Source organism: Solea senegalensis, linkage group LG6 (genome assembly GCF_019176455.1).
Source record: "Solea senegalensis isolate Sse05_10M linkage group LG6, IFAPA_SoseM_1, whole genome shotgun sequence".
Classification (NCBI taxonomy): domain Eukaryota; kingdom Metazoa; phylum Chordata; class Actinopteri; order Pleuronectiformes; family Soleidae; genus Solea; species Solea senegalensis.
Genome location: NC_058026.1, coordinates 20,182,820 through 20,196,419, shown reverse-complemented (window position 1 = coordinate 20,196,419; position 13,600 = coordinate 20,182,820). Strand labels below are relative to the sequence as shown.

General features: G+C 37.5%; 2 protein-coding genes across 2 annotated transcripts; one reads left to right on the top strand and one right to left on the bottom strand.

Moving 5' to 3' along the window:
• Positions 1-526: 526 nt before the first annotated feature.
• Positions 527-3,813, bottom strand: ubl5 (ubiquitin like 5). The gene is made up of 5 exons (XM_044029120.1): positions 3,729-3,813; positions 2,550-2,621; positions 1,830-1,913; positions 1,711-1,748; positions 527-1,092 (listed from the first exon to the last, which is right to left on the bottom strand). The coding sequence occupies exons 2-5, from the start codon at positions 2,603-2,605 to the stop codon at positions 1,049-1,051; spliced, it is 222 nt and encodes a 73-aa protein (XP_043885055.1). The 5' UTR covers positions 2,606-2,621; positions 3,729-3,813; the 3' UTR covers positions 527-1,048.
• A 138-nt stretch (positions 3,814-3,951) lies between these two features.
• pin1 (peptidylprolyl cis/trans isomerase, NIMA-interacting 1) lies at positions 3,952-11,934 on the top strand. The gene is made up of 5 exons (XM_044029119.1): positions 3,952-4,122; positions 6,969-7,051; positions 8,115-8,223; positions 8,303-8,413; positions 11,059-11,934. The coding sequence occupies exons 1-5, from the start codon at positions 4,065-4,067 to the stop codon at positions 11,166-11,168; spliced, it is 471 nt and encodes a 156-aa protein (XP_043885054.1). The 5' UTR covers positions 3,952-4,064; the 3' UTR covers positions 11,169-11,934.
• Positions 11,935-13,600: the final 1,666 nt, after the last annotated feature.

Sequence of the window (13,600 nt, the reverse complement as noted above, 5' to 3'; positions counted from 1 at the left end):
ATACTCACTGGCCTCTTCTTTAGGTATTACATGTTCCTAAACAAGTGTTCAGTGTGGTCTTAGTCTGCTGTAGTTAATCATTTTGAACCAGTGAGGTCATTCACCTCTGACCTCTGGCATCAACGAGGCATTTTTACCCAGAAAACTGCTGCTCACTGGATAATAGTTTCTCTTTTTCCGACCATTCTGTGTGTGTGAAAACCAAGTAGATTAGCAGTTTTTGAAAAACTCAGATTAGCCAACACACATGCAGTATTTTAAATAATTTAAAACACATTTTCCTCTTATTCAGTTTGAATTTGGCTGATTGTAATTGGCTGATTAGATATTTGTGTTTGCAAGTGGAGTGTATATTTTGAGGTTATTTATCAGTAAACAGAGTTGAAAAGTTAAGTTAATTTAATCTTCACTTTAGCATGAATATGATGTTCTTTCAAACTAACCATAGTTGACATCAGTGCAACAGATATGATGTATTTCAATCCACTCCTACATGAGAAAGCACAACAAATTTGAGCACTCAGTCTTTAAGGTGGGTAAACATCAGCTTTACTTCCAAAAATATCAAAACAAAAATAATAGCAGAACAATATATCTTCAATAGAATAATCTGTGGGCAAAAATTAACAGCTAAACCAGCAATGACGTGTGTGTGTATGTATGTGTGTGTCCAGGTATTATTAATGTTGTGGGGACCTAAACCTGTTTACGCAGTCACATTATGGGGACTTGTCTTCTTTGTGGGGACAGAAAGCAAGTCCCCATAATGTAAATTACTACATTTTAAGGTTAGGTTGAGGTTAGGGTAAGGTGAGGTGAGGGTTAGGATTAGGCCAGTAATAATTGTGGTTAAGGTTAGAGTAAGTCTCCAGGAAATGAATGTAAGTCAATGCAATGTCCCCTCAAGTCATGAATGTCGAACGTGTGTGTGTGTGTGTGTTTCTGCTCCTTTTCCATTTCAATCATTTCCTCAAAGCATTGTGATTTGGTCTGCAACAAATCCCATCAATTTATCCGTGTGTATGTTGTCCCGTGGTCCATCTCTGCTCTACTGGTAGTACAGTTCCAGGTTCATCCCATCATGGATTTCATCTGTAGGTTGTAGTCAAGTTCAACAGACCAAGGAGGGGGAAAAAGTAGTTGATTCATCATCATTCAGTTAAATGCATAAGAAAATACAGTTAGATGTTCTCTTATATGCTGATTATACATCTTAAAAATATAAGACCCATTTCATATATAAGCCCAATGAATATTATAATAATAGGTTATTGTTTAAAAAACAATATAAGCCGATAATTACATTTTGTTTCAATTCTTTAAATTTCATGTCAGTAAAAATATAAACAAATATTTCATGAAAACTGTACATGTAAGTGTTAATATTTAGGTAGGATTAGTGAAAATAGAACAGACTTGTACTGTGAAATAACATATGTATAACATACATGAAATGGGTTATCAAAAAACTAAAAAAGTAAACTTTTGGATGTAAAAGTTTTTGGCAACATGTATCAAGTTTCTGAGAAAAAAAATGCATAATAAAAACTAAGTAAATATCGACCAGAATAATCGGTCAACATCTAAAAATGTAAAAACAAATCTGCTTTCTAGTATGACGTCAACCTCTGGACAGATACAAAAACTGTTGCGACAGTATCCGCACTGCGCTACAGACAGAGCAGCAGAAAAGATTGTTGGAAAGGATACAGTCACCCAGAGACACGTGATCTTTGAATATGGTATACCTGAGGGAACAGAAAAGGAACATTTAGCTGCTGACAGAAAAAGCCACCAACACATTTGTTAAGGTTAAGATGTGAACTCACCATTTCTTTAAAACAATCTTCTCGTGTCGTGTTCCTGTCTGGGCAGCAATGAGCTTCTTCAGATCTCCAATAGTATCCTCAGAGCTGAGACACGTGGGTTAAAGAAGACACTGAAACTGTTTTTAAATGTTGTCAAACCAACCCAAGTGTGGGAAATTTAGTTGCAATTATTTGTGTGTGTTAGAAACTTGAAAGAAAACACTCACTTAACTTTTAAGTGTACCATTTAATTATTGTTGTTTATTACCCCATAATGAGTGTCAGCTCTCTGGAGGCTGCCATTTTGGACTACCATGTTTTTACAAAGGACAAATCGATTATCTTTTGAGTTTTGATGCTAACAGAAGGCTACATTGGTTCTACAAACACTTGGAAGTGAAAGGAGGAATAATCAGCTTCAGCATGTGGTGGCACACTCAATCGGTTGTATAATGACAATAAAGACCATTTTACAATTTCACAAATGTTGCAAAATGTATATACCCCACATTTAATTCAACTCCTTAATTAGCTGGTCATTTGAATGCAAGTGGAGAATAGATTTATTTATCCTGGAAAATGACGATGCAATCCAGTTTCAGAGTGTCTTAAATTCAACCTGAAATTCAGCAACGGAGACTGCTGTTGGTAGGCTAACATTTTTAGCACTGAAATTGGACTTCTGGGGCACACATATCCACAGATATTTGTGTATGTGGATCCAGGCTAAGTAAAGGATACTTGCACTTGACCCGGACTTTCTTGCCCAGACGATCGTTGCAGACCACCTCGATCATCTTCAGATACCGTCAGCTGTAGGAAATAACAGACAATAACATAACGAGTCAACAACAGTCAAACCCTTCCCACACTCCGCACTGAACTTACACTCAGAATGTTGAATGTCAGTTTATTAGGAACATCACTCCTGCAATAAATGATCCCTTCACAAAGATCATGTTTTTTTAAATGGTGTTTAAATTGTACCAACCAGATGCTCAGTCTAGTCAGCTAGTGATTGGAGTGGTAGTGGGAGGACAGTCGTTTTTTACTGTCAAGAGGATGATTTCTATTGTCATGAGCAGATTCCCCACCTGAAAGTCTGATCTCCTCCTGGAGACATGAAAGCGGTTTTTTTTCAGATTTTCTGTCAGTTTACTAATTGTAGTTAATTTTAATCACCAGCAAGCAACTGCTTTGATGCCGCAATTCATCAAAGGACAAAAGTCTTATTTGTTCTTTAATTTCACATTAAATGATCCGAACATCACCTCACACACTCAGTTTGACTTTACATTGTAGAAAGAGCCAAGATCACTGGATCAGATATCAGAAAAAGTAAAATCTGATATATGACTTAAGTCTTTACTAAACAAAGGTCAAGGATGTGTATGAAGGCTGCCCTAACCCTGGTTACCCTGGTCGATTACTAAATGAATCGTTAGCCGTTCAAAGGTTTTTTCAATAATTAAAACAAGTTTCCAGATTGTTCAGCTTCTTAAATGTGAAAATGTTCTGGTTTCTTAGCTCCATACAACAAATACATTAAAACTGAATAATTTTGTTTTGTGAACAAGACATCTGAGAACATCATCATATCCACATCAGCATTTTTGATAATTTTCTGACATTACACGGACAGAACAAGTATTCGATTAATTGAGAAAATATCGACAGGTTAATAGTTTATGAAAATAAAATAAAGTTGCTAGCGCAAGAAAATTAATGTGGCTTACTCACGAAGAAACAGAGGCTGTACCATGAGGTTTTGTTTTACTAAGAGTCGCTAACACCGTAGCATATCTCGCATATAAATGTGTGTGACGTTGCAAAGACACACAAACAAGGCAACCATTGCCTGAATAATATCTAGCGATAGCCTATAAATAAAATTATCTCCTATGAAATTGTAATTCATACCTTAAATCGCATAAAATATTCCGTTGATGCTGTTTTCTCGAACGCTCTGTCCAGTTTACCGTAAAGCTAAAATGGTTTACGCACTACGCAGGCTCTGGTTTTACGTGTAGGCCTCCTCACCAATCAATGGAACACACTTGAGACTGACAGCTGACATCAACCAATGACTGCACAGAAAAGTCCGTGAGAGGCGGGTCTACTTTCGAAAACAACTCTTACCGCAAATACGTCGCGGAGTGTCGCAAAGCGTGCTAAGCTGCAACCCGTCTTGTGTCCGGTGGCCACATTGGAATTAAATTTAGGAAACTCTGCTGCAGAAAAACAATAACGGTAATAATGGCAGATGATGAGAAGCTACCACCTGGATGGGAGAAAAGAATGAGCCGCAGTACAGGTAATAAAAGAGGAGCAAGAAGAGGCTACATGAGCTAGCAGGCTTGCTAAAATGGCAATATGAGTTGCTCCTAAGCAAAGTTAGCTTAGGAGCTAGCAGCACAAACAACGAGGTTTACGACTGAAACGAGGCAGATAATGAGTTTATATTCAGCTAAGAGAGGCATATAGTAGAGTCAGGTATGCCGCTGCTGCAGGTGTGTTATGGGAAATGTGTTGTATGTGTATTTATCAGTTTTGTCGGTGTGACCCATTCAATCTGTCAGGCCCTGCATGACGTCATTATGCTCCAGTGCCGCGCCTGCGGACTGCACGCGCTCCACGCTCACCTGTGTGGGTCAGCCACTATGGCAAGCGGTTTTTATATTTGAATCGGTAGACAGGATATTCACTACCGGTATCTGCAAAAAAATCAAAATTGCAGTGTCAGGTATCTGCCATTCAGTTTTTACTTGTCATAATGACGTATGTCTATGTACTTGTATGATATCTACAGGTCAGTTGGCGATATCTACAATTCTGCAACTGAATTGTACAGTACATATCTCTAATTCCAGTTTCAGATATATACAACTTCCTTCTGACTGAAACCTAATTCAAGATATCTATCCTCCATTGAAGTTATCTACATTGTCTTTTTTAGATATCTTGAATTAAGTTTGAGACATTCAGAGTGCAGTTGTAGATATTTTTGACGTTGTATGTAGATATCTCAAACATCTGCAACCGAATGCAGATATCTATGATGACAAACCCTGTACATATGAATTGCAAATGTGACGTCATTCGGGCTAGTAAAAATTGAATTATGGATATCTGTGGTTCAATTTTATTTGTATAGCGCTAAATCACAACATTATTATTATTATTATTATTATGGAAACAGTCCCTGCCAGTTTTGGGGTCACTATTTGATCCTTGTGGCGGCACTGCTTAAATTAATTAGGGAAACTTAAATGAATAAGGGAAAAGTTACCTGGCTGAAAAAGAGAGAGTTTACAACAGGACAATCAAGCGGGAAACTTTAAAATCTGTCTCATCATGGAAAGCTATTTAGTATAGAATCCTGCTGATAAATGTTTTTTGCTTTGATGGTTCACTCCTAGAAGGCAAGACAACTACTGTAATTTAGGGCTGCAACAATTATTCGATTAATTGATTACTAAATTAATCATCAACTATTTTGATAATGAACATTTTCCAGTTTCTTTGCACCATATAGCAAAGAAATCATTAAAACTAAATAATTTTGGTGTGTACAGAACAAGACATTTGAGAACATCATCATTTCCAGGTTTCTTAAACACTGATCACTGTTTTCTGGCATTTAACGGACCAAACAAGTACTTGATTAATTGAGAAAATAATCGCAAGATTAATTGATTACAACGTTAGTTGTAGCTGTACTGTAATTTGATTACTTACTTTGGAGAACTTGTAGAGGGCTGATTATAGAGGGAAGACACTACTTGGCTCTGCCCTCCTTTTTAAAGAGAGGTTTGAAAGTAAAAGATGCATACAACTTGATGTTATACAAAGTCTGTATGAGACACTAGAGGGTGCAAATAGCCAAACGAGCCAGTATGCCGAATTTGTTCTAAAGTGGTGGCAACAAAAAAAGCAACACAACAAACTTGCATGCTCACCTGAGGCATAACCACCAGACCCAGTTTTCCCAGCTGGGAATGCAGAGCCTATGACCCGACAGTCAACACTCACTGAGGCGTTTGGTCGGCAACGTAAATATAAACGGAACAGCGCAAAATAGTGTGCGCTCACAGAAAGTGTAGTTCGCTACAACGCAAAAGAAATGCTGAACTAATACAGTTGAAAAGCCAGCATTTAGAGAAATGCTGCAAACGTTTGACAGACGGTACGAATTGCCTGTGAGAAAATACACAAACGGCAATTCCAGAACCTGAGTGCAATTTTTGCTAACAGAATGAGAGTCCTTTTTTTTTGTTTACTGTTTTGTTTGTTTTATTTATTTAGGATATATAAACGTTCTTGAAATTACAATGGTAAAAAACACTGAGAAATAAAAGTTTATTGTATTTGAAAGGGTGTGCATTATTATGATATATTATCATGTTGACAATAATATTGTTTATCGGCAATAATTTCTGGGACAGTATATCGTCCAGCAAAATGTGTTATTGTCCCAGGCCTATCTCTTCACCCACTGTGTGTCATTGAACTCTAGGAGGTGCTATAGAGTCAGTCATCCTAGCCACTGATGAGATTTAAACTACTAACACTTATATATTAATCTGTTTACGAGGGTTTTGGCGGAATAAAATAGGTATAAAGGATTTGTGAAATAAATTATTAACATTTAGGAAGGCAGTAAACCAAATTCAGCCAATATCTCAGATTGGGTTGCAATGATTAATTGATTAATTATCGATTACCAAGTCAGTAGCCAATTATTTGATGTCACACTCTTTAATAGAATTTTTGGCCCGTCCTTGACGGTAAACATTGATCAACATTTTACATAATTTTCTGCATTTTATGGAGGAAACAACTAATTGATTAATCGATAAAACAATCAACAAATTATTAGATTAATATGAAAAGTATCATTAGTTGCAGCCCTAAACTTATTTCAGGCTTTTTTTCTCTCACATTTATATCCTGTACATCATTGACTATGTATCTCAAGGCCAGGGATTGTGTTAATGTGACATAAAAGTCATTAGCCTGTAATCCCTAATTGTATGTAAGGAGCTTGAAGGAGAAACTGTACTAAGTCTATATTTATCATAGCTCTGGGATACAGAATCAGTGTATAATGTGTCATTAAAGCTATTCATGGATAATTCCTCCTTTTATTTGTGTGTCCAGGCAAAGTGTACTACTTCAACCACTCCACTAATGCCAGTCAGTGGGAGCGTCCAGTAGGAGACGGCCGCGGAGAACCAGATAAGGTTATTATGTTCATTTTAAATATCTTTGTGGGAGTGACAGTATGTTTAATACTGCATTAATCTTCTGTCGAGCTGTTCCATATCAAATTTCACATGATACGACAGTCATATTACTGTGATGAAGTGGTGTTTCCCCTACTGTAATTCTCACAGTCTAACCAAGGCCTTATACCTACCCTTAACCATAACTCAAACTTTCTCCCTAAATTTATGGAAATTACATCATGTAACGAGGATGATGAAGAGCTATATATTATTAAATGTGTTTATCAATGGACATATACAGTGTGTATGTGTAATTTCATTAAAAAAAATGTAATTTATTCCATTTTATTTTTGTTTGTTATATTTGTTTATTTTTTTAAGAATGGGAATTGGTATCGTCGGTATCGGTTTGATACATGTCAATATCACTATGTATCACATGCTTCACCATGCACAGACTGTAAAAATAAGCAAAAACATTTTAGCTGAGTCACATTTGTGCTGTTTATTTCTTCTTTTTGGGAGAACAATATACATTTGGAGAATTATGCCTTTGAAATGACTCAGAACAAATGTGTTGTTAACAGCTTCATAGTTCATAAATGGTCTAAAATGACTGTATTGAACTAATATCGGTATCTGTAGTTTGTGATATCGGTATCGGACACAAAAAAATGGTAACGTCCCATCCCATTATTTTTATTTTATTCCTTTAGTTGGCAGTTACATTGTGCGGTGCCTGCACTGGAATCAGCTCATTTTCATCCCTTGTCCTTAGAAAGGAAGCAAACAGCGTTAAAAACACATGTTAATGTGTTTTTATTTTTTTACACTGATGAAAATGATTAAATGCAACACCTATACTCGGACACATTTAGAACACCACCAACAATAACGACAAGCGAAATATCAGTAAGACACACAAACATTCTTGATATTAATTCCAGTCACTGTTCCCTAAGCCAAACTTAATGAAATGGATGCATTTGTCACTTTCTTATTTGCTGCTGACTGATGTAAGGAGCTTCTTTGGCATGTCGACACTAATTAGTCTGTGTGTTCTGTTTTAATTGCTCAGGTACGCTGCTCCCACCTCCTGGTGAAGCATAATCAGTCACGTCGTCCCTCGTCCTGGCGAGAACAAAATATCACACGAACTAAAGAAGAGGCCTTGGACCTCATTCAGAGTAAGTAAGGCAGAGGAAGGGGTGGTTTGGTTTAGTTAAGTTACATGTAATCTGTTCATTCTTCATCTTTTCTGTGCAGAGTACATAGAACAGATCAAGTCTGGAGAGGAGGAGTTTGAGCATCTGGCCTCTCAGTTCAGTGACTGCAGCTCTGCCAAGAACGGTGGAGATCTGGGACAGTTTGGTAGAGGTAAACAACCACAGACACTGTATCTACCACTACATTTGATACAAAACCAAATAATGAACTGTTGCACACATACAAGGGGTGATTGATAACTATTCCTAAGTCCTCCAGTTGTTGTGGATATTATGGATATTATAATGAGGTGGGGCATTTCAGTTTGCTACGGTATCCCTTATTTGTGTTTCCATTAGGAATGGTACCAAAATTACCGACCACAACTGTTCCCAATCGTTTTTTGGTACCCTTTCCTTGCAGTACCAGAGTAATGGTACGATACAGGTGGGGCTAGATCCACGACAGTCAGCTGATTGGGCGACAGAAAAGCATCACTCTCTTGCGACCAGTGTTTCTTCACCGCAGTCTATTTTCATTACATTACATTACATGTCATTTAGCAGACGCTTTTATCCAAAGCGATTTACAATAAGTGCATTTAAACATTTGGGTACAAATAAGAGCTAGAAGTAAGTAAGAGCTTCAAGTAAACCAAACTATGAAGTGCTAGTCATAAGTGCGATGGTTTTTTTTTGTTTTGTTTTGTTTGTTTTTTTTTTGGGGTTTTTTTTGTCGTCATCTTTCATGCAAAGCTTGACGTCTTGTTGAGACAAACGGCAGAGTACTCTTCTCAGTCGAAACACAAGCCTGACCGAGTGCTTTACCAATCCAAAACGTACCGTACTCTACCATGATGTTACCAACTTTAGTAAAAAGTATTGTGTACAATGAACACAGTCACAGAAACACTGACACGATAAATTAAGCCAGAGGAAGTAAGAAGAAAAATAAAAGTTATATAAAGCGAATGAACCTAAGCAATTTCCAGACCCAAGAAGACGATGATGACGAGGAAGATGGCAACAGCAAATGCAGAGGTGGGGGCTATGACATCATCATATTGATTGTATACAGGGTGATGTTTTGAGATTTTTTACACTGTGGAACCCGTTTTCCAACGGTAACTTTTTAAGGCTCCCAAAACTTTTTCTTGCGCGCGGGCCCTGATTGTACCGTCTCACCAAACACATTCATGGAAGGAATTAAGCCACAAAAGATTTTATTGTCACACATTGTTGTATGTAAATCCTATAATCGCCATTCTGTAGCAAAATGTTTTCATACAATTTTCTACCACTTTATCCTCACTGCTGTAAAAACTCCTGCTGATGCAGCCCCATCACTTCCCCTCTCCTGGCCGTGTGCATTTTTAACCGAGCTGGCGAGCACAAGCCATGGAGCCATGTGCACATTCATAGAGAACAGAGACATTTTTAGCTTAGCCATTTGAAAATCTAGTCTGATTTTTACTTGTGTAACCTCGCTCAGTTAGACAGTCATTTCCTCTTCTTCGCTTCCTCCTCTTCTTTTTCACCAGCTCTGCCATGATGAATGTCTGGAGCCTGCCCCACACACAGGATTTTCAAAATTGATTTTAAGAATGCGGGAGACTACAAACACAGCAAACGTTGTTACCAATTTTCAAAACGTGGGAGACCACGGACATGACAAACTTTTTTACCAATTTTGAATGTTTTAAACCTAAATCAAGACACAGGACCACACACTTAACAGTTAATCAAACAATTTCCAGTGATTTGGGATCTCACAGAAACGCGCATGATTTAACATGACTTCAGAATATAAACATGAGGCACACTGTCTGCATCGTTAGTTAATAGCTGTTGTGTGCGCAATGTTTTGTGCTGAGAAATGCAAAAAAAACTGTATGAAGCCATGCCTGAGAAGACTTGTCTCGTAAAAGTTATGGTTCTAAACCAGTCAACTCACTTATTGTGGGGTTCTGCTCATGCCCCAATCACTGTTCACTCATAAATAGCAAACATGTTTAAAACAAATTGAAATCAGGAAGGCTCTGATGCTTCTGATGATGTTAAAATCACTACAGGATAATTTTGCTGGCCAATTGTGCTCTAGTGTGGCACAGGCTTAAAATTATGCTCTTGCTGCCTTGGTCTTATAGCCAGTACCTGGTTGGGAGATGGTGTGTAGTGCTGTACAGCAATTTGTGTTTCTTGCGAGACCTTTTGATTTTGGGCCGGAGCTGATCTTGCAAGGCTGGTTTTCCACTAAAAGACAGTACGGGAATGGAGACAAGACATTTAACCACCACAATGATTACGTTAAGGTATAAATCCTGCATACTTCCACTTATAAATACACAGAGTCTCATGCTGTTGACAATGTTATGGAATGTAACAGACATTTGTTTATATTTAAAAGTTACCCATGAAAGATTTATGTCTTTTTGTTAAAACAATAATACTTCTTTAGTACAGAGTTGAGATGGTAAAGGGGATACATTGAAACTAAACAATTTTGTGTTGTTTTTTCAAATTAGTTGACATTGTTACTTGTTAGACGTTAGTTTAAAGGACACAAATATGGAAATACCCCTTGTGATTCCCTGTTATTAGTAGTCCATGTCCCTAAGCATCAGGTGACCCTGTTCTGACTGATTTTAATTATCACTGATTGATTTTATTGCTTCTTTCACTCCTCAGCTTCTGTTTAACATATAACCTACTTACTGTATTACACAGTACAGTAGTGTACTCTGTGTACTGACAGTATATCAATACAAATGTACAACAAAGGGTGTGTGACTGATTGTGTCTTGATGTGTGTTTCAGGTCAAATGCAGAAGCCTTTTGAAGACGCCTCCTTTGCTCTCAAGGTGGGCGACATGAGTGGCCCCGTGTTCACGGACTCTGGTGTCCACATCATCTTACGTACTGGCTGAAAGGAAATACCTTCCACATACTGCACTATTCCAAACATCCACACATTCACACCTTCACACACAGTAACGCCCAACCAGTGCCCTAAATTTATTTTAATGACAGACACACCTGCCAATTAATAAAATAATGGGAATCACATGTTAGTACATGACAATTGTCCTCTTCCAAGCTTTATAGAAGGTAATGGTGAAATTTCATTACACTGAATAGCCAGGTGTGTTGCAGATCATTGCTGTGTGAGCTTTTATTACTGTGGCAATGCAAGTCTAAGGAGTTTCTGTGATTCTGAGACACGCTGTCACATAATGGTTGACAATTGAGAATGTGTCTGTATTCTGAAAAGCTTGTGTGTGTGTGTGTGTGTTTTTTTTTTATGTGCATGTCTTGAAAATGACCATTAACTGTATGTTATGGTTTCCCCCTCTTTTATGGTATGTGTGCCAAAGCGATTCCTCTTCCTCTGTTTTTGCAAAAAAGATTCTTCAAGATGTTTTAAGATGCACTCTTGTTCCTCTGTATGTTAGGCATTGAGTCAAACATATAGACAATAGGTTTTTTTTCCAATTGTCCTCTTCCAAAAGCACATTTCCATCACCCCCATCCCACCCCCGTCCTGAAGAAATACAAATATGGCACCACTAAAAATGAGCAGGTTTTAACAGTCAGCTCCGTGTCTTTAAGAAGCATCAAGGTTTAGATGAATTATTTTTGCTTTTGTGTCTTTGAAGCTCTTCTTCCATCAATAAAGGAGTTTTTTTTCTATAAGTTCTGTGGCATCCCTCTATTTTTCAGTTTCTTTTGAACCTAACCATCGATTTTTGTGTGTCTGTGTCTGTGAGAGAGATGTTGAGCAACTAAGACTTTGTGTAGGATGGGCTGAAATTATGGAAATGTGTTAAAATTTCTGCACCAAGCTTTAATAATGTGCACCTTTTTTTTTAAATAATTTTTTTAAATATCTTAATGTGTTAATCTTGCATCAATCAGTGAAATCTGCAGGTGGATTGTGTGATCATGAATGTGAAACCAAATGACTCAATGACAACAATACATCGATTGTAAAAAAATGCCAAATTGCATCGTACATTAACTTACTCAAGGCACTTTGCATACACAACATCATTGAGAGCAGAGAAACAACAATACACACAATCAGCAAGCATAAGGCATCAATGGTCCCTTTAACAGGAAGAAATCTCTGACAGAACCAGAGTCAAAGATGTGCAGCATCTGCATCGACCAGTGAAAGGAAAAATTAGGGACAGAAAGGACAAGAGGGAGGTGAGGTAGAGACAGAAGAGAGACCAGGAGCAGAAATACAACACTTGTATCAAGTTATACATTTAGAAAAGACAGTTCTGAGTCAGTGATGACATGTTTATAGAACTAGAAGTCTAACAGTAGCAGAGATTGTTGATAAAGAATCAATATCGATATCAACTTTAGTTATATAGCCTCGAAACTGGATCTGGATCCTACAGCCTGCAAGATGATGACACACGGAGAGAGAGAGAGATAAGACAGGAGTGAAATACACAAACTAGGGCGAGAAAGGTTAATGACGTATAATTAAGTCATATTCATACCTTGAGTGTGAGAGAGTGATTGTGAGTGCACTACAGGAATTCCCCCAGCAGACCAGGTCTGCCTGGACCATATGGTTCAGGTTTCCTTGAGCCAGCTCTGACTATAAGCTTTATCAAAAAGGAAAGTTTAAGTCTAACTTTAAAAACGGAGAGAGTGTCCGCCTCCTGAACCAATGGGAGCTGGTTCCACAAGAGAGAAGCCTCGTAACCCAATTAACCTTAACCTAATTAAATTCTAAACTGTACGGGAACCAGTGTAGAGAAACTAACACTGGAGTGATATGGTCTCTTTTTCTAGTTCCTGTCAGAACTCGTGCTGCGGCATTTTCAATTAACTGAAGGGTTTTAACAGACTTGTTGGAACATCCTGATAATAAGGAGTTACAGTAATCTAACCTAGATGTAACAAAAGCATGGACTAGTTTTTCCGCGTCCTTTAAGGACAGAATATTTCATAATCTTCCGCTGGTGGAAGAAGGCTGTTCTGGAAATTAGATTTATGTGTGAATCAAATGACATGTCCTGATCAAAAATAACTCCAAGGTTATTGGAGTGTGAGAAAGTTTGCCAGTTATCTATAAAACATATGTTGTCTACACTGTAACAAAATTTCCCGTTAAATTACAGTAAACTACTGGCAGCTACAGTTGCCAGCTTTAAACTGTTATTCTACAGTGTACCTACTGTGATTTACAACAACAGTTTAGTACCGTAAAGATATTACAGTACTGTGCTGTATGTAAAATAAACATTACAGTATTATACTGTCAGCTCTTTGGTTGCAGTTATACTGTTATTTTACAGTTCCTACAGCATTCCCCATTAACAACTTATTACTGTAAAAC